The 25,456-nt window shown below is 44.2% G+C and overlaps 2 protein-coding genes across 11 annotated transcripts in view; both read left to right on the top strand.

Moving 5' to 3' along the window:
• The window catches only part of LOC115090001 (coiled-coil domain-containing protein 9B-like), a 249,141-nt gene extending 232,071 nt beyond the window's left edge, over window positions 1-17,070 (top strand). For all 10 annotated transcript variants that reach the window (XM_029598528.1, XM_029598525.1, XM_029598531.1 and 7 more), the window contains one exon: window positions 15,122-17,070. In XM_029598528.1, the coding sequence (XP_029454388.1) occupies window positions 15,122-15,209 (88 nt within the window). In that variant the 3' untranslated portion in view covers window positions 15,210-17,070. The remainder of the gene's footprint in view (window positions 1-15,121) is intronic.
• Window positions 17,071-21,063: 3,993 nt separating this feature from the next.
• The window catches only part of LOC115089353, a 64,327-nt gene continuing 59,934 nt past the window's right edge, over window positions 21,064-25,456 (top strand). Inside the window, exon 1 of the mRNA XM_029597442.1 lies at window positions 21,064-21,448. Within this exon, the coding sequence (XP_029453302.1) occupies window positions 21,064-21,448 (385 nt within the window). The remainder of the gene's footprint in view (window positions 21,449-25,456) is intronic.

The following is a 25,456-nucleotide window of genomic DNA, read 5'->3' as shown; positions in this document are numbered from 1 at the left end:
GCGGCGGATGCTTCCTCCAAGTCGAGCCTTGGCTCCCTCCCCTTTCGAGGGAAGTTTTTATTTGGAGAGGACCTGGATCCAGATCATCAAGTCACTGGGGGAAAATTTGGTGCATCGGCTGCCGGAGGATAGACAGCGTTCCTTCAGGTCATTTTCTTCCGGTAGAACCAGGGCCAGGGCACAGCAACGTTATAGGTCTTACCGGCAGTCCGGTTCCCGGATACAGCCGACAAGATCCCAGCCTTGGTCTCGTTCCTTTCGTGGGCGGAGGCCCGCGAGAGAGGGTCCAGGGCAGGGAAATCCGCCCACAAAGTCATCCCAATGATGCCAAAGGAGCCCACTTCTCACCTCCCCAGATCGGGGGCCGCCTCATGGACTTCTACGAGGAGTGGGCAGTTATCTCCACGGACCAGTGGGTGCTGGACACCATAAGAGACGGTTACGCCTTGGAGTTTGTCCGCCCCCCGAGGGACCGGTTCATCTTCTCCCCCTGCGGTTCGGATCTCAAGAGGATAGCGGTTCAAAAAACACTAGACCGACTGCAGGAAATAGGGGCCATCGTTCCCGTCCCCTTCGAGGTGGGCTTGGGCCACTATTCCATTTACTTCATCATTCCCAAAAAGGACGGTTCCTTTCGGCCCATCCTGGACTTGAAGGAGGTAAACAAGGCCCTCAGGGTCAGCCGGTTCTGCATGGAGACTCTTCGATCAGTGATTGCCGCAGTGCACAAGGGAGAATTCCTCGCTTCACTGGATCTCTCGGAAGCATACTTGCACATTCCCATCCTGCCGGCTCACCGGCGGTAACTTCGCTTCAAGATTCTCGGTCAACACTTTCAGTTCAAGGCGCTTTCCTTCGGTTTGGCGACCGCACCTCGGACCTTCACAAAGATCATGGTACTAGTGGCGGCGGCCCTCCGCAAGGAGGGTATCCTAGTACATCCGTACCTAGACGACTGGCTGATTCGAGCGAAGTCCTTCTCACATGGTCAGACCTCAGTGGCCAGAGTAGTACAATTCCTACGCTCTCTGGGCTGGGTGGTGAACCTTCCAAAGAGTTCCCTTGTGCCCTCGCAACACCTGGATTTCTTAGGAGCGAGCTTCGATACCCGGCGGGGTATGGTGTTCCTGCGCCAGGACAAGGCGCAAGCCCTGAGGGAGCACATGTCTCGGTTTTCGGCTTTGGAAGAACCAACCGCCTGGAATTATCTGCAGCTCCTGGGAGTAATGGCCTCCACCATCGACATGGTACCCTGGGCGTTTGCACACCTGCGTCCACTGCAAGCGTCCCTGCTATCCCGTTGGAAACCAGTCTCCCAGGAGTATCAGGTGATCCTGCCGCTTCCACCATTAGCCAGGAAAAGCCTGGATTGGTGGCTTGTCCCCTCGCATCTGGCTCGGGGAGTCTCACTCGAGGTTCCCAATTGGGTGGTGGTGACCACCGATGCCAGCCTCGCGGGATGGGGCGCCGTCTGCGAAAGAAGCGCCACGCAGGGGACTTGGATGCCAGAGGAGGCAAAGTGGCCGATCAATCGCCTGGAAACGAGAGCCGTGCGTTTCGCTCTTCAGCGTTTTTCTTCCCCTGGTGCGACACAGAGAGGTGAGGATCCTCTCGGACAACGCCACCACCGTGGCCTACATCAGTCGTCAAGGGGGGACAAGAAGCAAGCATGTCTCCCTCGAGTCAACTCCCCTGATGGAGTGGGCGGAGAGCAATCTCGTCCGGATAGCGGCCTCTCACATCGCCGGGGTGGACAACGTTCAGGCGGACTTCCTGAGTCGTCAACAGCTAGACCCCGGCGAGTGGGCTCTCTCCGACGAGGCAATGCATCTCATCGTCCGTCGTTGGGGGACTCCACGCCTCGATCTCATGGCGACCTTTCTCAACGCCAAGGCTCCACGCTTCTTCAGCCGCAGAAGAGAGCGCGGCGCGGAGGGGGGTGGATGCCCTCGCCCTCCCGTGGCCGTCTGATCAACTGCTCTATGTGTTTCCTCCTTGGCCTCTGGTCGGCAAGGTTCTCCACAGGTTGGAACTTCATCGAGGGACTGTAATTCTCGTAGCCCCGGAATGGCCCCGTCGGCCATGTTTCGCAGATCTACTTCAGATGACGGTGGACGGCCCACTTCGCCTGTCCCATCTTCCTCATCTTCTGCGTCAGGGGCCGGTATTTTTCGAGCAGGCAGAACTCTTCTGTCTTGCGGCCTGGCTTTTGAACGGCGCCGTCTCCGCCACAGAGGCTACCCGGAGACAGTGATCTCAACGATGCTTCGTTCCCGCAAGCCTTCGACCTCCGTCGCTTACGTTCGAGTTTGGAAGGTCTTCGAAGCCTGGTGCTCCGACCGCGGGGTCCAAACCATGGAGGCGACTGTCCCGCTGATCCTTCATTTCCTACAGGATGGTCTGGATAAGGGTCTCGCCTATAATTCGCTCCGGGTTCAGGTGGCGGCCTTGAATGTCTTGGTACAGAAGGACTGCTCTCTACCCCTTCAGCCGGATATCGCACGTTTTCTGAAGGGTGCCAAACACCTACGGCCACCGGTCAGGGATCCTTTCCCTTCCTGGAGCCTCAACTTGGTGCTGCGAACGCTATCGGGCCCTCCTTTTGAACCCCTGAGGGGGTCCTCCCTCAAGGACCTGACCCTCAAGATGGTTTTCCTGGTAGCCATCTCTTCTGCTCGCCGGATCTCAGAGCTCCAAGCCTTGTCCTGCCGGGACCCTTATCTGCGTTTCTCCGACTCCGGGGTTTCCCTTCGTACGGTGCCATCCTTCCTACCAAAGGTGGTCTCGGCCTTCCACGTCAATCAAACGGTGGAGCTTCCAGCGTTCGCTCCAGAGGAACCCCGGTCTCTCCGGTTCCTGGACGTCAAGCGTGTGCTGCTCCGTTACCTGGAGGTTACCAATGACTTCCGGGTATCCGATCATTTGTTTGTCCTCTGGTCAGGACCGAGGAGAGGTTCTCAGGCATCCAAGACGACTATTGCGCGCTGGATAAAGGACGCCATCTCATCGGCTTACATTGCGGCGGGGCGGGTGCCGCCTCGCAGCGTGTCGGCTCATTCCACGCGATCCCAAGCGGCGTCCTGGGCGGAATCTCGCTCCGTTTCCTCCCAGGAAATCTGCCGTGCGGCGACGTGGAAGTCGTTGCACCCTTTTTCCAGACATTACAGACTACACCTGGCGCCTCAGTACACGGGTTCTTTTGGCGATCAAGTTCTCCGAGCAGGTCTCTCAGGACCCCACCCGGTTTAGGGAAGCTTGGGTACATCCCACTGTCTGGACTGATCCAGGTACGTACAGGGAAAAGAAAATTATTCCTTACCTGCTAATTTTCGTTCCTGTAGTACCATGGATCAGTCCAGACTCCCGCCACTAGGGGTTTCATTAGGTCCTGCTCGGATTCTTCCAGGTAACTTTCATTCTGTTTGTCTCTGATTATTGTTACTGTTCACAGCTCCTCACAAGTTGACTGTTGGTGGTCCCGTTGACCGTTTGTTTACTTATATCTTTCTCTGTTCCTTTTTGGGGACGGATCTGGATCCAAAATGTTATGTTTTGCTTTTGGGCTTTGCTATGCGTAATACTGAGCTCCAGCAGAGGGTGCACTACTCTATATGCTGATGCTCTCAAACTCTGTTCTGACTCCATCTGCTGGTCGGGGGATATAACCCACTGTCTAGACTGATCCATGGTACTACAGGAACGAAAATTAGCAGGTAAGGAATAATTTTTTTTTCTCTCACTTGGGTTAGTCTCGCTGACTTTACTGAAGGAATGGTTAAGAGTGCTTTATTTGCTGATCGAAGGTTTCTGTGTGGGACGTGTACTCGTAATGCTGTGTTTAGCCAGTCCGCTTTTTCATCATGTATTAGTTTATGTATGTTACATAATGCTTTGTATTTTATTCTGTGTTCTAAGGGTAGCCAATGTAATTCGGCTAGAGTTTGTTATATGGTCCCTCCTTCTTTTTCCAGTTAATATTCTAGCTGTTGTGTTTTGTAGTATTTGAAGTGGTCTTAATGTTGTATTTGGGAGTCCTAGTAAAAGTGCATTGCAGTAGTTAGTGCTGGAAAAGACTAGTGCCTGAAGTACTGTTCTGAAATGATCTGGTGTTAGTAGTGGTTTTAGCCTTCTCAGGATCATGAGTTTTGCATAGCCTTTTACTTTTAGCGATATGTGCTGTTTTAGATTGATTTCTGGGTCCATTATTATTCCAAGGTTTCGTGCTTTTTCAGCTAGTTCTTTTTGAGTATTATTGGAGTTTGAATGATTTCAATATTTTTCCGTTCTAAGTGTAGAAATTCTGTTTTTTCAATATTAATCACAAGCTCCATTTGGTTTAGTAGTTGTTTTATTATGTCTAGGTACATGTTAGCTAGGTTTAACGTTTTCTCTAATGTGTCCTCGATTGGTAGGATTAGTTGAATATCATCTGCATAAATGTAACATATGATTCCTAGTCCTGCTAGCAGATGGCATAAAGGCAGCATGTATATGTTAGAGGTTTGCGGACAGGGCTGATCCCTGTGGTACTCCTGTTTTGAGATTGACTTTTTCTGATAATACGTTGTTGATCTGAACTTGAAAGAACCTATTGTTTAGATATGAACTGAACCAGTTTATTGTTTTGCTGTGTAATCCGATTTCTTCTAGTCTTTTTAGTAGTATTTTATGGTTTACTGTGTTAAAGCTGCTGATAAGTCTAGCATTATTAGAACGTAATGTTTACCGCTATCAAAACCTCTTAGAATGTTATCTGTTAGCGAGAGAAGTAGTGTTTCAGTGCTGTAGTGCTTTCAAAATCCATGTTGAGATGGATACAGTATGTTATTATCTAGGTGTTCAGCTAGCTTTTTCTGTACTGTTTTTTCTATTAGTTTAGCTAGTAAGGGAAGATTTGAGACTGGGCGGTATTTGTTCAGGATCAGGGGTCACAGTTTTTTTTCTTTATGATTGGTTTTATAATCGCCCATTTCAGTATATCTGGCATAGTTCCTTCTTCTAGGGATAGGTTTATGATCTTAGCTAATGTAGGGGAGACTGTGTTAGCTGTTTTCTTAAGTTCAAATGTTGGTATTGAGTCGATTTTGTGTGGAGCCGGGTTTAGGTTTTTTAGCATGTATTCTACTTCCATTTTGGATATCTCAATAAGTGACAACCATTGTTTAAGTCTCTTTTTTGCATTTTAATTTCTTGATTGGTAGTGTTTGGAAGTTTGTTTAAGTTAGTAATTTTGTCACTGAAAAATCTGGCAATTTTATTACATTTTGATTCCGGTAGATTTTGTGGTGATTCTTGTTTGTCATTGGTGAGATTTGATACTATTGAGAATAAGGTTCTTGGATTGTTAGCAAACTTTTCTATTTTATTGCTATAGTATTCTTTCTTAACATTAAGAATTAGTTGTTTGTAAAAGGATAGATGTTTTCTGTATTTAGTTAGGGTTCGGTTGTTTTGTGTTTTCTCCATCTTTTTTCCATTGACCTGAGTCCTTTTTGCATCTTTTACTTTTTCATTATGCCAGGGATTATTTTGTATTGCTTCTTTTTTACGTATTGATTTGATGGGGTTTATTTCATCAGCTATTTTTTGGTTGAGTCTAACCATGTTTCCGTTGCAGAACTGCAGTTGTTGTAGTCAATATCTGTTAGTTTTTCCTCTAGTTTGTCATTTAATTTTTCAATATTAAAAGGTGGTCGATATTTAAATTCTATGGGTTTATAATTTTAAAAAACATAGTCAAATTTAACAACCCTTAAATTGAGACATACCCACTCCTTAATCAGTTTTTAAGACTTTAGTAACTCAACAAATTAAGATGCAGACAGATGCCTAGCAGTGAGATGGGGGCTATCAAGTTTTTTTGCACTGAATGCCACATGTATAATTATCTTCCTGGTGGTAAAAGGTTATGTGTGTGCACCCATTGCAGCGAGCTCCTGGCTCAAAGCATAAACCCAATCTGGAAGCCAGAGTGGCAGACAGAGGTAAATAGAAGAGATTTTCAGGGTCACAGTAAAGCAGTCCCAACTTCAGTCTAGCAGCCCTTGTACTACTTTGGAGGTGCAAAATCACCTGGCAGGAGACTATCACCTTGGTGTGGCAGGAAGTGACCTTGTAGCTATGACTTGTCCTCGAGGTGATGCTTTATCCTTTCGCACCAGAAATGAGTCTCCAAGGATCTGAGCCCAGGAGGGCAGGGTTAAGATGCTGTTGTAGTTGGTGATTCAGTCATTTGGAATGTAGGCAGCTGGTGGGCATGAAGATCACTTGGTAATTTGCCTGCTTGGTACAAAGGTAGTGAGCCTCACGTGTCACTTAAATGAGATTTCAGTGAGTGCAACTGAGGAACCATCTGTCATGGTACATATGGTTACCAATAATATAGGAAGGTGCAGGAGAGGGGTTCTGGGAACTAAATTTGGGCTTTTAAGAACCTATTTACTAAAGGTTTTCTACCATTTCGTGTCTGGGAAAAATACTTAGTAATTGACCCTCCTTAGATAAGAAATTGAAATCCAGAACCTCTAGCATTGATTTCTTAGAAATGTGCCTTGTTCCACGCAGAGGACTCCAGAGGCAAGCTGAGCTCCAGAGTTTGTGTGGATTGGAAGATAGTGCAGGGATGAGGGCTTTAGATTTGTTAGGAATTTGGGAACATTCTGGGGAAGGGGGAGCCTATTCTGAAAGGATGGCCTCCACTTAACCAGAGTGGAACCAGGCTGCTGGCACTAACTTGTATGTTTATGTACTTTTATTGAACAGTATTAGAATACAAACCACTCCGTTGACTCTGGTTTCTGGAGTCAACCAATTAACAGATACAGAGATCTGAATTTTCCATTTTAATATTACATTGTTATCCCCTCCCTTTACCACCCCCACCCTCTCTTAACAAGCATAAAGGGCTATTATGATTATACTTTCTTGAGTCACCTTTTGGAGAATGTTAAAACCTAAGTAGTAAGAATAAGACTGCGGGATCTGTGAGATAGCGACTGTATATATGAGCTCCAAATCAATAGGAATTTTTTCCTGCTCTGGGGAGAGCAGATTAATGGAATATTTTCCATTTGCATCATAGTATGGAACATATTATGCCATTTCCAATATGGGGTACATTAGAGGATTTCCAATAAGTCAGGATTATTCATTTACCCACTAGGCAGGCCTTCTGTATTAAGATTTTACTTCCTGTGCCTTGTATCTTAATATCAGCAAAGTTAGCAAAAAGAACTAACTTAAATGAAATAGGGAGTGTCACATCTAGTAGGTTGGATATATATCGTAAAACTCTGTCCCAAAAGGAGATAAGAGAACACTCCCAGAAGGCATGGGACAAGTGATTTACTCCCTGATAGCATTTACTGCAGACATCCATGTCAATCCTTCTCGATGAGCCATGTGCTGAGATATATATGCCCTACATAAAATTTGTATTGCATTTCTCGATAATACATGTTCTGCAATACTGTCATTATGTAGGTTATCTTGCAGGAGTTCAGCCAGTCGATTTGCCAAGATCTTTGGTAGTAATTTCTGGTCAACATTTAGCAACAAAATTGGTCTATAAGAGGAATGCGACAGTGTGTCTCTGCCCGACTTAGGTATTATCGTAATATGTGCTAAATTAATGTGTGATGGGTAGCCACCCTGGTTAATTAAGGTATTGAACATGGAGCACAAGGGTTCTACAATCAAATCCTGAAGTGTTTTAAAAATTCAGAACTATATGCATATGGGCCGGGGGTCTTAAACCATTTAGCTTGTTGTATACTCGCTGCAACTTCTGCACTTGTTATAGGATTGTTTAATCTTTGTGACTGTTCCAAGGTTAGCTTGGGGAGTTATAGCATATCACAAAAGGTTCTACAGCTTGCTTCATTCCAGCTATTGGAGGAGTATAACTTAGAATAATAATTTTTAAAACACCGTAAAATCTCTTCAGTAGAAATTTTCCTAAATCAGTTCTTATTGACGAGATGTATTTAGAACCGTTGGTTGTGTATAAATTAGCCATTAGCTTCCCGGTTTTGTTCCCATACTGATATAATTGAAGTTAGTAATATAATAAGCTTTTGGAGGCTCTTTGATGTAAAAGGGAGTTCAACACTACCTGGGTTGCCATATATGTTTCTCTATTACCTGGGGTGTTTGCACGTCCTAGTTTAATTTTAGCTTTCCGCAATTGTAACTCTAGTTGTAGCACCTGCTTATCAAGGGCTCTCCTCCTATGAGAAACATACGCTATAATAATCTAAATGCAGCACAGATTTAGCTGAGTACCAAAACAGAACCGGGTTGGATTGATGTTCTTTATTATGAAGTGCATATTCCTTCCATTTAAGCCGCAGGTACTCCTGAAAAGAGATATCAGTGACTAAATAATAAGGGTATCTCCAATTTTTATATAGGTGGTCTTCTGGGTGGTAAGCAAATTTTACTCCAATTGGAGCATAGTCAGAGATCACGATCTCTTCGTTCTGGGCCTTAATTATCTTTGAAAAAAGATCATGACTAATTAAAAAATAATCTAACCAAGAAAAAGTGGAGTGAGCCCTTGACAAGTGAGTGAAGTCTTTTTCAAAGGGGTGGAGTGTTCTCCATACATCAGTAGGCTGTAGTGCATCCTCTAAAAATAAATAAATAAATACATTTTTTTAAAAAGAGATACCTTTGGGGTATGATGCCTTGTCTATTTTACCTGGATGGGATTTGTCTTAAGTGGTGTCTCTGACCAGATTGAAGTCTCCCCACAAAAGTAATCCCTTCCCCACATAAGGGAGTAAGTGGCAATACAATTCTTTAAAGAATTTATGATCGTATATGTTGGGTACATATATATTACAGAGAGTTAATGGTTGTTATATAGGGAAGCAGCCACAATCAGGTACCTCCTAATAGGGTCTCTTATTTCCTTCTGGACCTTAAGTGGAATATTCTTATGGATTAGGATAAATACACTAGCTGATTTCCTGGAAGCTGAGACATAGTACACCTTCCCCACCCAATCTCTCTTGAACTTATTATGAGATGGTAAACATCATAAATGCTTCAGACTTTAACTATAGCTAACACAGATCCTATGACAACACTAAGAAAGTAGCAGCCCTACAGGAAACAAAACTATTATCCGCGAAGAGCCTATATGTCTTACTAGCAAACAACTGAGTTTTCGACTACAAACACCTCCCACCTTCTACCACCACTACTGACCAGTGGGTTCTCAGTATTATCCAGAATGATTACAGGTTGAATTTTGACATTCTTCCTCCAAAAGCTTTTCTAGCTCTAGATTTAGTTTCCCAGGCAGCAGTCACACAAGACAAGAGCTGACATCTCTTATCTTCTCTCATGTAGAAGAACCAGTTCCATTGACTGATAGAAACAGGTGGTTTTACTCAAGATACTTCCTTATCCCCAAAATGTCAGGTGGGCGTCACCCAATCTTGGATCTAACAGATCTAAACAAATATCTCAAACAAGAAAAGCTCAAGATGAGCTCATTAGGGATTATCCTTCCACTGTTAAGCCTCAGTGATTGGTTAACTATGTCAAATCTCAAAGAAGCTTATGCTCAAGATCCAGTTCATCCAAACCATAGGAAATATCTCAGATTCATGGTAGAAAACAAATGTTATCGGTGCAGAATCCTTTCCTTTGGTCTCTCAGCAACCCCAACAGTCTTCATGAAATGTCTAGCAGTAGTAGCAATGCATCTGCAAATGAAATGGTCTTTCCCTGCTTAAGACTATTGGCTCATATTGCACAGATCCTTAGTAGAAGCCAAAATGTCAACAGCTGCAACTGTTCAGTCTTCTCTCACTGGGGTTTGCCTCACCTACAACAAATCTCATCCATTACCCTTATCACCTAGTATTTGTAGGACCTCAGGTGGATACCTAAGCAGGAAAAGCTTTTCTGCTTTTTCAGAGAATGACAAAAATACTTTCAACAATAGCTGTAATCTGCAGTATTCATTGGCAAGAAAATTCATGGATATGCTTGGCCACATGGCAGCCACAGTGTGTTACTCTTTATGCTCTGCTACATATGAGACTTCTTCACTGGCACCTAAAATGTTACTGAAATCAACAAATTCAACCTCTGTCTCACAGAATAATTATCACTTCTCTATGTCAATCTCTCCAATCTCCAATCTTGATCATCCTTTCCATCCCCCCTCAACTGTAAGTGACCTTAACTACGGATATATCAAATCAAGCCTGAGCGGCTCACTTGGGCCATCTGTGTTCTCAGTAAGGTGCTCTATAAAGAAACAAACTCTTCATATAAATATTTTAGAAATGAAAGCTATATTCAAAGTGTTACTAGCATTCAAACATTTATAAAAGAAAATGTACTTCAAATTCAAACAGACAATATTGTGGCAATGTACTACTTCAACAAGGAAGAATGTGTTCTCAACCACTGTGTCAAGAAGCCCTCAAGACTTGGAATTGGGTGATAGAATAAAGATGCATCTCTATACAACTCATAACCCAGGGAAATGTAGTGTAATGGTAGATTTTCTGAGCCCACACTTATAGCCTCACAAATGGTCACTTCAAAGCAGAACTCTCCAAAGAATTTTCCAGCACTGGGGAATTCCTCAAGTGGATCTCTTTTCAAAATTTTTCAATCCCAAATTTCCACTTTACTGTTCCAAAATACCAGATGTCAGGGCCTTAGCATCAGATACATTCACAATCTCTTGGATAGAAGGCCCATTAGATGCGTTTTCCCCAGTTTCTCTGATCATCAAGAAAATTCTAAAGACAAAGTAAAGATGATTCTAATAGCCCATTTTTGGCCTCCTCAATCTTGCTCCAAAAACTGCCTATTGCTCAACCAATTTATCTCCAGATCTTTTCATACCTTCTAACTCAATACACAGAGCTCTCCTTCACTCTGACCTTTGCTTCTTACCAGTAACAGCATGGATGTTGAACATCAGTGTTCAGAAGTCTACATTTTCTTTTGAAATAAAAGCAGTTCTACTAGCAGGTGGAAAACCATCTACCAGATGTACCTATGGATTCAGATGGAAGAGATTATTTCTGTGATATGATTCTCACAACTGGGAGCCTTTCTGATGTAAAACTTGTAATTTGTTGCAATATCTTCTTTACCTTTATAATTTGGGATTAAAATCAAATTCAGTTAGAATACATTTATGTGTAATTGCAGCATTTCACCCCCTCTGAAGGTCTTCCTGTATCTCATCATTCCATCATAACAAGATTTATAAAGGGCTTTTCCATCTTCACACTCCTATAAAAACAAAACAAAAAAAAAGCCCATAGCTCAATGTGTTCTCATTCTCATTTTATCAAGGTTAATGCATCCCCCATTTGAGCCAATGGCATCTAATAATTTTAAATTTCTAACTTGGAAGGCTCTTTTCTTTGTAGCAGTTACGTTCTCATCAAATTAATAAATTCCAGGCACATGCAAATTTTCAAAAATAGAGTGGTTCTCAAAACTAATGTGAAATTCCTTCCTAAAGTGGTTTCTCGGTTTCATTTAAATCAAGTCAGTAGTCCTTCCTGTTTTCTTTCCAAAGCCTCAAACAAAGCAGAACAAACACTCCATACATTGACTGTAGAAAAGCAATACTCTATAGCTTAGAAAGGATGACACCTTACAGGAATTCTTCTCAGTCATTCATATCCTGTAATCAAACAAACAAGGCCATCCAATTGGGAAGCAGACACTTTCCTCTTGGCTCTATCTACTTTTGCTATAATGAAGCAGGTATGCAACTTCCTATCAGAATTAAAGCTGATCAGGTTAGAGCAAGTGCAACATATGTGGTTTCTCTCTGACCAGCCTCCATACAAGACACTTGAAAAGCCTCCTCTTGATCCTCTATGCAAACTTTTGTAAAGCACTATTATCTACAGCAAGTTTCTTGAACAAATAATGCCTTTTGGTCAAGTAGTTCTTAAAAATCTTTTCAATTAACAGCCTCAATTCTCCCACCTTCCACTATTATTGAGGTTGCACATTAATTACGTTCAAGGACAAAAATGTTCTTATGCAACCCTCAACTTGGGAGTTCCCACTTCTATGGCTGAATTAATCCCGAATCTTCACAGAGAATGCATAATTGCTTACCTGTAGTAGGTGCTCTCTGTAGACAGCAGGAGAAATCAGCCGAACAATCCCACCCTGCTCCTCTTAGAGTTGAAGTTCAGCTAGGGAAAAGACTGAGGAAAATCATTCGAGAGGCCAGTGAGGAGGAGCTGTCATGCATTCTCAGAGAGATTTTTAATTTCTGAGATCTGAGAGCTTGTCCATGCCAGCACTGTCAGATAATGCCACCCACTTGTGTGACTGATTTGTAATGCTGTCTGCAGAGAACACCTGTTACAGGTAAGCAATTTCCCTATACCCTGGTATGTTTGACTTTAAAAGTATATGTCAAGGGCTGGGCTGTAAGTGCCATGGTGACGTTTGGTTGTTAGTGTAAATCTACATTTCTTTAGAAGAGATTTGCAAGATTGCAATGTGCGGTTCAGTTCACATGGGGCCAGTGTAATAAACAACACTGAGCTTACCGTGGTTTTTTACTCTGGTTTTAGCATGGGTTTTTTGCCACTAATGTTGCCCAGGTATATAATAAGGTCCTTAGCTCCGAAAAAACCCACAGCTAGCTTAGTGCATCATATGCAAATAAGGTAATAAGTCTATTTAGCTATTACCCTGCAGTGCAAGGAGGCATGCTAAAGAGAAGGCTGCTTAGTGCGTCTGCTTTTACTGCGAGAAATTTAACACCTGTTCAGAGGCAGGCGTTAAACTTCCTGCAATAGACAGGGCATGGAAAAATGGTTGGACTGGGTTGGCTTGGGTCAGGCTGGGCCAGTCTGTCACATCAGGCCTGGCTTGGATTGGGTTGGGCCAGGTCAGCAGGCTGGGGTTCTCCCTACTTCCCAAACCCCAAATCTGACTCATAAAAAAAATAAAAATAAAAGCTGTTCCAGAACCCCCTCCTACCATGGGGCCCATGTAATAGCAGTAGCCTGAGCTGCCCAAAATTCCCCCATTTCCAGGTAACCATAGTCAATAGCTACTGTTGCCACTGTTTGGAATCATAAATGTGGACTGTCCATCTTGCAAAGCTGGCTTGTTTGCAGAGTAAAACCCAAATCCCACCCTCCTAGGACCCATTTCTGTTTGTTTCCAATGTTGTCTTCCTTTTCATAGCTTACATCTTTGGTTGCAATTAAAAGAAAAAAGAGTTGTTCTCCACCAAAAAATGTTTGTGTGTTCCATCCATTGACATGCATAAATTACCTTCCTTTGTTATTTAAAGATAGCTGTTAAATAGGCAACTTCATCATTGAGATTATTGTAGCTGTCATCAGAGAAAAGATAATTGTATATCTGTAAATGTTCTTTGACACCTCTGCAATGAACCCCACTGCCTGTTCTCCCCGGTTTGTGAATTGTTCTTTGTCCAGTTGAACTAGTTAGTGTTTAAGTTATATAATCAACTCGAGCAACATGCTTGACTGTATCTGAAAGCTCCTGTACATGCTCAGTGCTTTCTAGGAAAGCTCTAGAGTTCTTGGATTCTGTTTATGATGATCACATAACCTATCAGTACAGCTCATTATGGTATAACATTTTATTAGTTTTCATAAAAATATACAAAACAGGTCAGAGGGTACGTTACACTTCGACACCCTCCAACTAGAAAACCAACACATAAACTTGGATTCCAAGATAGGCATAAAACACACCTCCCTCCCCCCTGGTCTACCTCCCCCCCCCCTCCCCCCCTGAGGCTCCTATGTGGACCCAAACATTGTCCGTTCCACAGTGGTCCCTACCGCCAGGCTCGGCCTGTATCGTCCCTTCACGTCCAATGTCCGAGGGAAGATCTTATTCAATCATTAAGCAGTCTGCTCTGTGCTTGATGTGGTAATGTCTGAATGTATGGTTCCCAAATCGCCAGAAATCGACTCCTATGCCGTGGTGAGCCGCGTGACGAAAGGTGTTCCATATGCATGAGCGAGTAGAATAAGTTTCTCCAGGTCCAAAACGATGGCGGCTCAGTCTCCCTCCATTGCTGAAGTATCACCTGTTTGCCCACTACACTCGCTTTCTGGAGCAAAAGGTGGACACCCGGGTCTCTGATCCTCAAAGCTGGAATGCAGCCGAAAAGAAGCCAACGCGGTGTCACTGGAATAGAAATGGTTAGTACAATAGCCAAATATCTCGCTATTTTTCCCCAAAAAAGCTTAATGGGCGGACATGCCCAAAACGCATGAGACAAGGTCCCTATGACTTGGGAACATCGCTCGCACTGTGCCGAACTGGCGATATGTTGATGGTATGCCATTTGTGGGGAAATGTAAGCTCTCCCAAGGAATTTATATTGAAGTTCTCTTTAGTACGAGTTTTGGGATATTCTAGCCACCCGACCAAAACAGTTATATAACTCAGAACTAGATACAGCAAACTCTCCATCTCCCACCCATCGTTCTGCTAACACTCCACATATATCTGTCCTCCCAGCCTGCATAAGATATTTGTAATAAAAGGACAAAGATGGGACCTTTGACTTCCCTAATTGAAAAATACGCTCCAGTTTTTGAAACATTGTCAACTGGCAAAAGGCTACTGGTATGGTCTTCAGATAGTGTGTAATTTGCAGATAAGGGAAGGTCGAGGAGCCCCCCAAATGATATTGGGTCCTAAGTTCAGAAAAGGAGAACCGGACACCGTCAGCATTATATAAATGACCAAGGCGCGTGATTCCCTCTTGTGCCCATTTCCTAAAAGCAGCAGATTGAGAGCCCGGGAGAAACTCTCCGTTCCCAACTATGGGTAGCAAATAAGCACAAACCCGGGGTGTCTGCAAGCGTTTAGTTAACTGTACCCACGCCTGCCGAATAGGACGAATGGTTGAAAATGCCGTCAAAAACGAGGAAATTTTGGAAGGCTCCATTTGTAGTACATCAGTACAGCTCATTATACTTCTTTATCAGAATAATTACAGGTAAGCAATTACCTTTTCTCAAAAGTCTGAAGTTTCTCTAGTTGTAAAATCAAGCAAACCTTGTTTTACACATTATAATAATGTTTATCTGAGGTACATCTATTTTCATTGCAGGTTCAAGGGCAGACCTACAAATGAAGGTGAACCAGTCTTGGATGGTCTAATCAGTAAGAGAGGTCAGCAGGTGCTCGAAGGCTTTTGACAGTTCATTATCACTGAAAACGTGGATCTTTTATTGTCAGCACTGAAAACAGCTGAATTCAATTTATCTTCAGTTAAAGAAACAACTTAATTGGCAAAATGTAGTGCTTTTTGAACTTTTTAGAAGTATATTAGAGGCATTACTGAAGGAACTTATTCTAGACTACAATGTGCAAATTTCCATTGCCGTGGTATTAATAGTACAGAATATAGTATGGAAGTTCAAGTGGCACAGTGATATGAGTAGAGATCTTTGTGTTATGGTCAAAAGACCTAGTAGCATTTTTGGTACAGTGGCTAACTTGGTACTGTCTTGGTTTACTCCTAGCCATGTAAACCTAATATTAGCAATACTTTTTGGTATGTATGTTTGGGTTGCTATATAATAGTGGGACATATAAATTTAAAAGTTAATATGATATAAGATTTCACATTGTCAGAACAGAGTTCTAAATTTAATTATGGGCAGTGTGTAGTCCTAATGTTATACTGTGTCACATTGTTTTGTGACAGCTTTTAAATTTGTGTTAGTAAAGTATATACGAATATAAATATGTATAAATTACCTGTACATTTGTGCTTCATGTGTGCTTAGCTTCAAAGATTAGTTGAATTCTTTGCAGTTTGTAATACCTTTTATTGGACCAATTTTCTAAAATTGATGTACATGAGCTTTCAAAACCATTTAGGTCTTGGTATACCTTTAGAGCAGGGGTAGTTCTTGGTGGTTTATGTGTACCACGAGTGGCCAACTCCGAACCTCAAGAGCCACAGAGGTCTGATTTTCAGGCTGTCCACAATGAATATCAATGAAATACATTTCTATGCCCTGCCTTCAATGTATGCAAAATATATCTCATGCCTGAAAACCAGATCTGTCGTTCTTGAGGTCTGGAGTTGCGTACCCCGGATAGATAGTATTAGCTTTGGAGTGTCCTTATATTAGTCCAATAAAATATATTACAACCTGTGAAGAAACCAGTTTTCTCTAGGATCACCATGGCTACTAGAACTCTGCACTACAAACTAAAAGAAGTTGCATAGTGAATGTTGATGGCCAGCAATTATTTCAAATACTGCCACTTATAACAATTGTTAAGATATTTTCTGTGTTAGGATTCTGAAGTATGCTACCTTTTTTGTTTGAAATGCACATTTTAGATTATTGCAATTCTGGACAAAAGTTTAAATTTGAGTTATTTAATTTAGAAATTGTTCCTTCTTTATTAGCTTTTTTTTTTCATTGGGTGCAGCCTTCAAATTTGTTTACTTGCACTTATATTTACTGTCGAGCTGCTTTCATTCCAGCATATAGGAGTCAACTTTGAATGAGGCTGAGAAGATTACAGGTCCTCAAGTACTTTGTATCCACAAATGTGCAAGTGAATGTTCAAAGGGAAACTTAAATGTGCATAGGTGGGGACTGTAGTGCAAAGTACTTCATGCATACTTTCTCCTTCCCACTCTTTTCTAGCATGGGCTTTTTCACAGTGTGCATATTTTTACCTACTTTGAGGGGGCAAAATCAAATGGCCCTGTCTAGCCACATTATTCCATTTTGTTGCAGTTAGGTCCATTTGAAAATTGTCCTTCCTATGTCTTATAATGTGTATTATTTTTTTTCTAACATATTTGTCCATTGGGTTCCATTGTATTGTAATTATTGTAAAGGAATGTGCCGACTCCTTTAACAAACAGCACATTTTTTTTGAAGCTGCTTCTTTGTGCCATAACAGCAGCAGAACATGGTCTAAAGAATGACCTTGGGCAAATCCCCAGTTCTTTTTTCATCATTGCCATCACTAGTAAATGGTGGTATCATTAACATAAGTGAAACTTAATAAATATATTCTTCCAAAGTGTGATAATGTTTTTTTTTTAAGTTAGCACTCTCCAAAGTCTATTTCTAGTTTACCATTTAAACAGTTCTGGCTGACAAGAAGGACATTTCTTGGCAGGTAATAACACTTTGGAAATGTCTTGGTTTTGAAATATCCAACATGGACATAATTTTCATATACCAAGAGGCCAATATTCAGTAAGTCCTGCAAGTAGACAAGATATCTGGCTAAAGTTAGCCTATAACTTGTCCCAGATATTCAGTGGGATAAACATCCCGCTGAATCTCCCCAAATAACATTATGAGGATACCTTTTGAACCTAACCAGCTATATTAGAATGGTCAGGATGAATTAGCTATGCTAAGTACCCACCAGATTTTCTGATGAGTCAACAACCTAGCTAGACTTAGCTCTAAAATCGACTGAGAGGGCTCATGAGGCAGCAACCAAGCAGGAATTCCTGCCCATGCTCAATAGAGCAAAAAGCTCTACTATCTGAGAGAGAGGTCCGTTCAGTGCTGCTGGATGACGTTATCCACATGTTATGGCTAATTCACCATTTACGGTAAGCAAACTTGCTTTTTCAATAGGTGGCTATGAGTTGTTTCTCAGCCCACTGTCTTTCCCATGATTTGCAAATAAGCCACTGTTAGAATCGGGAATCAACATAGAGTTAAATACCTATAAATATTAACTTTTGGGGGGAAATGCCTAGTTTTGTGCTCCATTTGGTCCCCCCTTTTTTATTCAGGAGGAGATCCCCAAATGCTATGATATTTAACTAGGGTATTTCATTTGAACACCACAGAGTAGAATGCTATATACATTATATTTCAAAACATTTCAGAATAAATTACCAAAATGTCAGCTGTATGGTATACTGAAATGGCCAGGTTTAGGAGATGTAACAATATTGTTCAGTGCTACTCACCTTTTTGATATAAACGTAAATTTTTTTTGAAAAGCTGTTTGTTCTACATTACAGACTTTAGGGCTTGTTAGGACTAATTCTCCTCTTCTCTATGACTTTCTCTAATCTTCTGTTGGGTTGTTTTATATAATTTATGCTTTATAAACTTTTTTGTTATAAGGGCTATCAAAATCAGAGATCAAATGGAGACAGTGCTTGGAGCTGTCTCCAAAATTAAATGGAGATAATTTTTCTCTTTGTAAATTTTTACCATGAAAGGATGTTCATAGCACTACATAATATTTCAGTCAAACATCCCCAGGTATTTTAAGATAGATGATTTTTAATCATATATTATTTATTATATAGTTAACGTTCTACTATACACCAAAATATAGACTAAAGTGTAGTACCCTGAAATATTAGATTTTATAGTATTAACTTGCTATATTCATAATTCCATATTCTTAAATTATAAAATGAGAGATGTTATTACACTGTCATGGTTAAAGGTGTTGTTTTATTGAACGTGATCGTATGTTTTGCTGGACATCGCTTCTTGTTGCCTCTGCCACAGAACATTGCTGCAGCTTGACTTTTCAAGGGGAGAGAAAACAAAAAAACAGCATCAGGGCACTATGGTGGTTCCACAACTGCTGTGCCACAACAGGATTTTCCAACTGGGGATCTTGAGATTCAAACCTGTAACCTTCTCACTACAAGCCAGGGACTCTACCACTGAGCTAAAGGAGCAGCTTACCTTACCTGCTGTAGTCGAGATTATTATTTCCATCCCCATAGTACTATGCCCTGACACAGACACAAAAATAGTTTGCTTCTGGTCTCCCTACTAGCAAATCTTGTTTTGGTTGGAGTCTTCAAAAGCTGAACTCACATTAAAGGAGTTATACAAAAACCAGGTAGACCTAGTGATACTTTGAGACTTGAACTGGAGACCTAACCAGGATGCCAAGAGAGCAAGGAGAATGAAGGTAGGAAAATACATGCCAAATAAGAAATCTGTAAAGTTATAGCTATTCTTCCTTCTTCCGTTGCAGGGGTGACCAACCTTTCACATACAAAGTGCCAAAAAATCAAAATGCACAGTATAAAAGAGCCACACTTATAAAAAGATGGTGAGATCCCCTCACCTCTCAGTCCCCCAACCCTCTCCCCACCAGTCTTTGTGCCATCCTATTGCTATCAGACTCCTTAAATCCTTTCCACCTGTCTCTTTCTCAATCCTCCTACCCTGTTCTCACCAGTCTCACTCTCAATCCTCCCACCCTGTTCCTTCCAATCTATCTCAAGCCCCCCAAGTTCTCTTTCTCAATCATTCCACTGTCCCCACTAGTCTCATCCTCTCTATCATGCAGTCCCATACTGTTCACACCAATGTCTCTCAATCTTCCTATCAGTCTCTCTCTGTCTCTCCACCTTGTGCCCACCCAGTCTCTCTCATTCCTCCCACCTGTTCCCACAAGTCTTAAACACAGTTTTCCCACTCTGTTCCCACCAGCCTTTTTCATTCTTCCCACCCTATTCCACCAGCATGATTCTATAAATTCCATCCTGTCTCCACCAGTCCCTCTGCTCCCCCACCATATCCCCAACAGGCTTTAACCAGCATCTCCCATTCTCCAAGGACAAGCAGGATAGTGGTCCTCACACATGGATGACGACATCAGATGGAGCCTGGCACATTTAACCACACGTCCATGTGGGGTCCCTCTTCAGTCTCTTCCTTTCCACAAAGCTGCTGCCTCATGGTCATGAGCTCGTGCTTCTTTTTCACAGTTTTTCTAAAATTTTGCTGTTTTTTCTTCCCGCGTTGCATAGGGTCCTTCGTATTTTTTGTTGGTTCTGCTCTCCGTGACCTGGTAAGTCCTTTGAATATTCGTGGTCAATCACTGATTGTTTCATCTCCCGGTATCCGCCAACCATCAACTGCGTGCCGCGTACGTTTTGCGATGGCATAGACCAGTTTTCGCCAGTGTCCCCAATGCCTCTCGACTATGACCATCACAGACCCCCACAAGGTCTGCGTCCTCTGCCTGGGGGCATCTCACAATGTCCGTGTTTGTGACCTTTGTGCCCAGATGACTCCTAAGGGCCATCAGATACACCTTGACAAAACTGAAAAATTATTCGGTTCCAAAAAATCAGATCCGTCTTCAGCTTTAGGAACCTCCACCTCTCTCGGGAAGGAGGTTCCAATCTCTACCCATCGGGGTCGCCCCCGCAACTGTTCCCCGGTCCCTAGACAGGAGCCGGGGACCGACCGCACTCTGTCGTCTCGTTCCCAGTCGGGTTCCTCACAGTCTCCCTTGGTTCCGGGAAAAGACCGTGGTGAGCATTGTAAACAGTTGAAGAAACATAGACATCAGTCACCATCCTCTAAGTCAGACCATGGCTAGGTATCGACATCGATGCCTCCTCCGAAACGGTCTCGGGCGGAGGAAGCAATTCCCTCTGACCCCTCTGAAGCCTCCAGGTGGCCTCCACCAACACCGGTGGAGGGATTGGTGCCCCTCCCCCCCCAGTTCCCTGGGAGATGTCCCGATTCCGCTGCCTCCTCAAGCCGTTTTGTCTTTGGCTGCCTTTGAGGAGGAGTTGAAAAGGCACATGCGGTTGGCCGGGCCCTGTAGGGCTTCGAGCCTCTGGTGCCACCAGGTCCACAGAAACTGCAGGAGCCAACTTCACTGGTGCTTGCACCAATATTGGAATGGCTCAATATGCTGCTCTGTGTTCTACTGCCACAGCCAGCACCGATGTCCCAAGCCTCCTCGCGGCTGATTCAGAGGAGGAAGGGCCAATGGGCTCGATGGTGTCTCAGGGACGCATGGCGCGCCATCACCTCCCGGCTCCCCAGAGCCATCGGCATTGGTTCTGTCTGTGCCTTCAGTGCCCCCGATACCACCGACGCTGTTGGACCCATCAGTGCTTATACGTCCTTGAGGCCTATCGATGCCCTCTGTTCCTTCTTCAGTGTCTTTGAGGCCTACATCTTAAACACTATTGGGAGTTCGACACCCCCCCCCCCCCCCCCCCGCATCCCTGGAAGGACACAGTGAGGGGTTGACCCCTGGAAAGGGGAGGCGTCCATGTCCTCCATTGAGGAATCGGAGTATCTGCCCTCAGAGCCCTCTCCACCAGAGAAGCGGCGAAAATCTTCCCTGGAGAAGCTCTCCTTCGTGGGGTTCATTAAAGCCATGGCAGAATCTGTGCCTTTCCAGCTTTTAACAGAGCAAGACACCAGGCACAGGATGCTTGAGATCCTCCAATTCATGGATGCCCAGAAAGAGGTAGTGGTGGTGCCAGTCCATGATACCTTCAAGGAGCTGGTAGCCCACCTTTGGGAGCACCCCATCTCGGTGCCACTGGTGAACCGGAAGATGGACACAGTTTACCTAGCTCATCCTTACCATCGGGTTTTAGCACCGTCAGCTCCCTCACCAATTGGTGGTGGTAGAGTCTGCCTTGAAGAAGGCAAAGAGAATCCACACCCATGTCTTAGCCTCCCCAGGGCGGGAGCATAGGGCACTTCCTTGGATGCCAGGTGTTTCAGGGCGCAATGCTAACCCGCCCGTATTGCATGTTACGAATTGTACATGGGTCAGTACTCCAAGAACCTGTGGAAACAGGCTTTTGAATTTTGTGAACTCCTACCACAGCAATTCCAGGACAATTTCCAAAAAATTGTGCAGCGGGGCTTGGAATGCAATAAGCACGAAGTTCATTCTGCTTATGACGTCTTTGAGACAGCCATGAGAGCTGCAGCGGCGGGCATTGGGGCTTGGCGGAAGGTGTGGCTTCATGCCTCAGACTTATGCCTTGAAATCCAGGACCGCCTAGCTGACTTGCCATGCATGAGGGAAAATCTATTTGGAGACAGAATCAAGGAGGCGGTAGCACAGCTGAAGGACTATCAGGAGACCCTTCAATAATTGTCAGCTAGTACCTCTGTCACCCAGCAACCCAGGAAGCCTCCTTGGCAATATCTGAAAAGGCCCTTCTACCAGCCATGAAAATACTACCTGCCAGTACCGAGGGCCAGACCTCATCGTCCTCTTCCCAGAGCGAGTTCCAGGCAGCCTCGGGCACCCCAGGCAACCACAGTTTCACCGCAGAAACACCCCCCCCCCCACGGGGTTTTGACTGGTGGCCAGGGAGCATGAGCCAGCCCTCACCGCACGACTCAGACCCTCTGGTTGAAGGTTGGCTCCAAGTGTTTGCAGACCAATGGACCTCGATAACATCGGACATCTGAGTCCTGTCCATCGTGCATCAGGGCTACAGTTTGCACTTCCAGCGAGTTGCATCCCACTCGCCTCCATGTCCCCGGTGGAGACCAACTGGAGACTTACAAATGCTTCAGGTAGAGCTCTCCACCCTCGCACTAGCACAGGCAGTCGAATACGTTCCACTCAGTAAGCATGGCAAGGGGTTCTACTCCAGATATTTTCTAATCCTCAAGAAGATGGGGGGACTCCAGCCCATGTTGGACCTGAGGGCCTTAAACCATTTTCTGGTAAAGGAGAAGTTCAAAATGGTCTCGTTGGGCACCTTGATTCCCCTTCTCAAAGCGGGAGATTGGCTCTGCTCCCTCGATCTAAAAGACACATACACCCATATCCCCATCTTTCAGGCAGATCAGCAATACCATTGCTTCCTTGTTGATGGGAATCACTACCAGTATCACGTTCTGCCCTTTGTTTGCAGACCAATGGACCTCGATAATATCAGACCTCTGGGTCCTGACCATCGTGCATCACAAGTGGTCCTTCAGTCAAATAGTGGCAAACAGGATCTTCCACTCATGGGGGACCCCAGACATAGACCTCTTCGCCTCCTTGGAAAACAGGAAGGTTGACAGCTTCTGCTTCCTTGGTCAGAGGAGCAGTGGATCGCTGGCGGAGGCATTCTTGATTCACTGGGGCTCCAAGCTGCTGTACGCTTACTTTCCTCTTCCTCTCATCTCGAAAATACTTCAGAAGTTTCAGCAGGATCAGGGCTCCATGATCCTGATCGCCCCCTTTTGGCCCGTCAGGTCTGGTTTCCGACCCTACAGGATCTGGCCTCTCGCCCCCCGATCCCATCCCATCACTACTCTTGTGTCTGTCTCTCTCTAATCACGCGGGACCGGGGAAGGCTCCGTCACCCCAACCTATAAGCCCTGGCCATCACAGCTTGGATGTTGACTGGGTGACTGTGCAGGCCCTCGGCCTTTTGAAAGGGGTATCACGGGTTATTCTGGAGCACAGAAAACCTTCTACCAGAAAATCTTACAATATGAAGTGGAAGAGGTTTTCAACTTGCTGCAAGGGACGCGGTCTGGATCCATTTTCTTGCTCCCCTCCTGCGCTCTTAGACTATTTACTGTTCCTCTCTGAATCTGGTCTGCAAACTACTTCGGTGAAAGTTTTATCTCAGTGCCAAATGAGCTTATCACTGTGGTTCGGATGGTGCTGCAATCTCTTCTCATCCACTTGTAGGACAGTTTATGAGGGGCTTATTACAACTAAAGCCCCCCCACTCACCCTCCGGCAGTTTTCTGGGATCTCAACGTCGTCCTATCGCAACTCATGAAATCTCTGTTTGAGCCTTTGCATTCTTGCGACCTGAAGTACCTCTCCTGGAAGGTCATTTTCTTGGTCGCAATTACATCAGCTTGCAGGGTCAGAGAACTTAGGGAATAGCCACTGCTATTAATTGCATCTGTAGCATGGGATCTTCTTAGTGTTTGGGTAATTGCCAAGTTCTTGTGGCCTGGTTTGGCCTCTGTTGGAAACAGAATGCTGGGCTTGATGGACTTTTGGTCTGACCCAGCATGGCAATTTCTTATGTTCTTATGTACATAACCTCCTCCTCCTGGCTTTTTGCATCCCTCTACCACCTTTCCTACAATTCTTTGGAAACCCTTCTACCCCCATCCCTAGTTGTCTTGTTCTCCTTCCCACTCCCTCCACACTTTCACATACAATCACCCCTCTCCAATTACTCTCGTGCAACTCCCTAACCAACCTTCTATCCCTCCGTCTGTTGGCCATATCCTAGCCCTGGTTTCCTCATATGCTTCAAAACTCATGACAGCAAGGTCTTTGGGGAGGAATAAGGCACTCCTATTTATATTATTGACTTTAGGAAGATGATATTCATCCCCCTTTTCTCTTCCACAGCACTCAGCTCCCACTTGTGCTATGCCCCAGTGTTCAACCACTGCCTCAACACTTACAACATTGAACTCTTTTCATGTCGCTCTCCCCAGAAGCATTCATCCCCTCTTTCACTGCCTTCCTGCCCTTTCTTGCAATGCTCCTCACTCTCCCTCCACCCCAACTATCTGCATTCACCTCCCTTCACCTCGCCACAAATCATTCTGGTCTGAATGGAGCACCAGGTGACACACTCCTCCCCTCTGCTGTCAACTGAATCCCAAGTCTTGGGAACACAGTGGACCTGGAGCAATGTTCAATCCAGCCTCCTACCTCTGGACACCAGAACAGAGAATAGCCCTCCAAGCAGCAAGTGGGATAGGGGAGAGGGGTCATACTGGATAGGGAGGGCAGGAATGGGGAGCTGAATGACTCTTTGCTGTCCCGCCAGTTCCAGCCTTGCCATCTCTCCTCCAGTCTTCCATTGTTGCTGATTGGAAACAGGAGAGAGACAGCAGAGATGAGCAGAGAAAAACTCTGCTCCCTGCCGCCTTCCTATTTCTGTAGCAACCAGCAGCAATACAATGACAAAAGGGGAGGGGCAGGAGCAGAATGGCTCTTCTCTGTTCTGCTGTGCGTGCTCCCTGCTCCAGGCCTTCCCCTCTTGTCCTCTGCAATGTTGCTCAGTTGTCATGGGGACAGGAGGGTAAAACCTGCATTTAGCACATTAAAGAGCCACAGTTTGGCCACCTCTGTTCTAGAGAATACATCCTTTGATCTTTAAACTTCTCTGGGGTCAATATTCAGTCACTGAGCAACTCAGTAAGTTAGCTGGATACGCTTATTCAACTAACTTAACTACTATATTCAGCAGCGCAGCAGAGTTAGATAGGATAACTGGCTAACTTTGAATATTGGAGTTAGCTGGTTAATTTATCTGGCCAATTTCGCTGCTTCCACCCGCCCATGTAAAGCCACCAACTTATCCGGCTGTATTCTAGCCAGATAGCTTATCCTCAGTCTATGCAGCAGTTTGGTTGCCCTCTTTTGAATTGCCTCCATCATTTTTCAATGTGGCTTCCAGAATTGCACACAGTACTCAAGGTATGCAGAAGTAACATTACCCTTTTCTTTCTTCTAGTGATACTTCTCTTTATGCACCCAAATATGCTATTAGTTTTCATAATTGCTTGTCACACTGACTGGCTATCTTGTGATCATCACAGATGTCCCCTCCCTCCTTTCAAGTCTCTGTATATTTGATGACTGCTATTTCTTCCCCTCCAAATTAGTACATTTTGTTCACTAGAGTAAATCCCATTGACCACCACTGAGTCTTGTT

This window comes from Rhinatrema bivittatum, chromosome 4 (assembly GCF_901001135.1).
Source record: "Rhinatrema bivittatum chromosome 4, aRhiBiv1.1, whole genome shotgun sequence".
Classification (NCBI taxonomy): Eukaryota; Metazoa; Chordata; class Amphibia; order Gymnophiona; family Rhinatrematidae; genus Rhinatrema; species Rhinatrema bivittatum.
The sequence above is the reverse complement of the archived record's forward strand: the minus strand, read 5'-3'. Positions and strand labels throughout refer to the sequence as shown.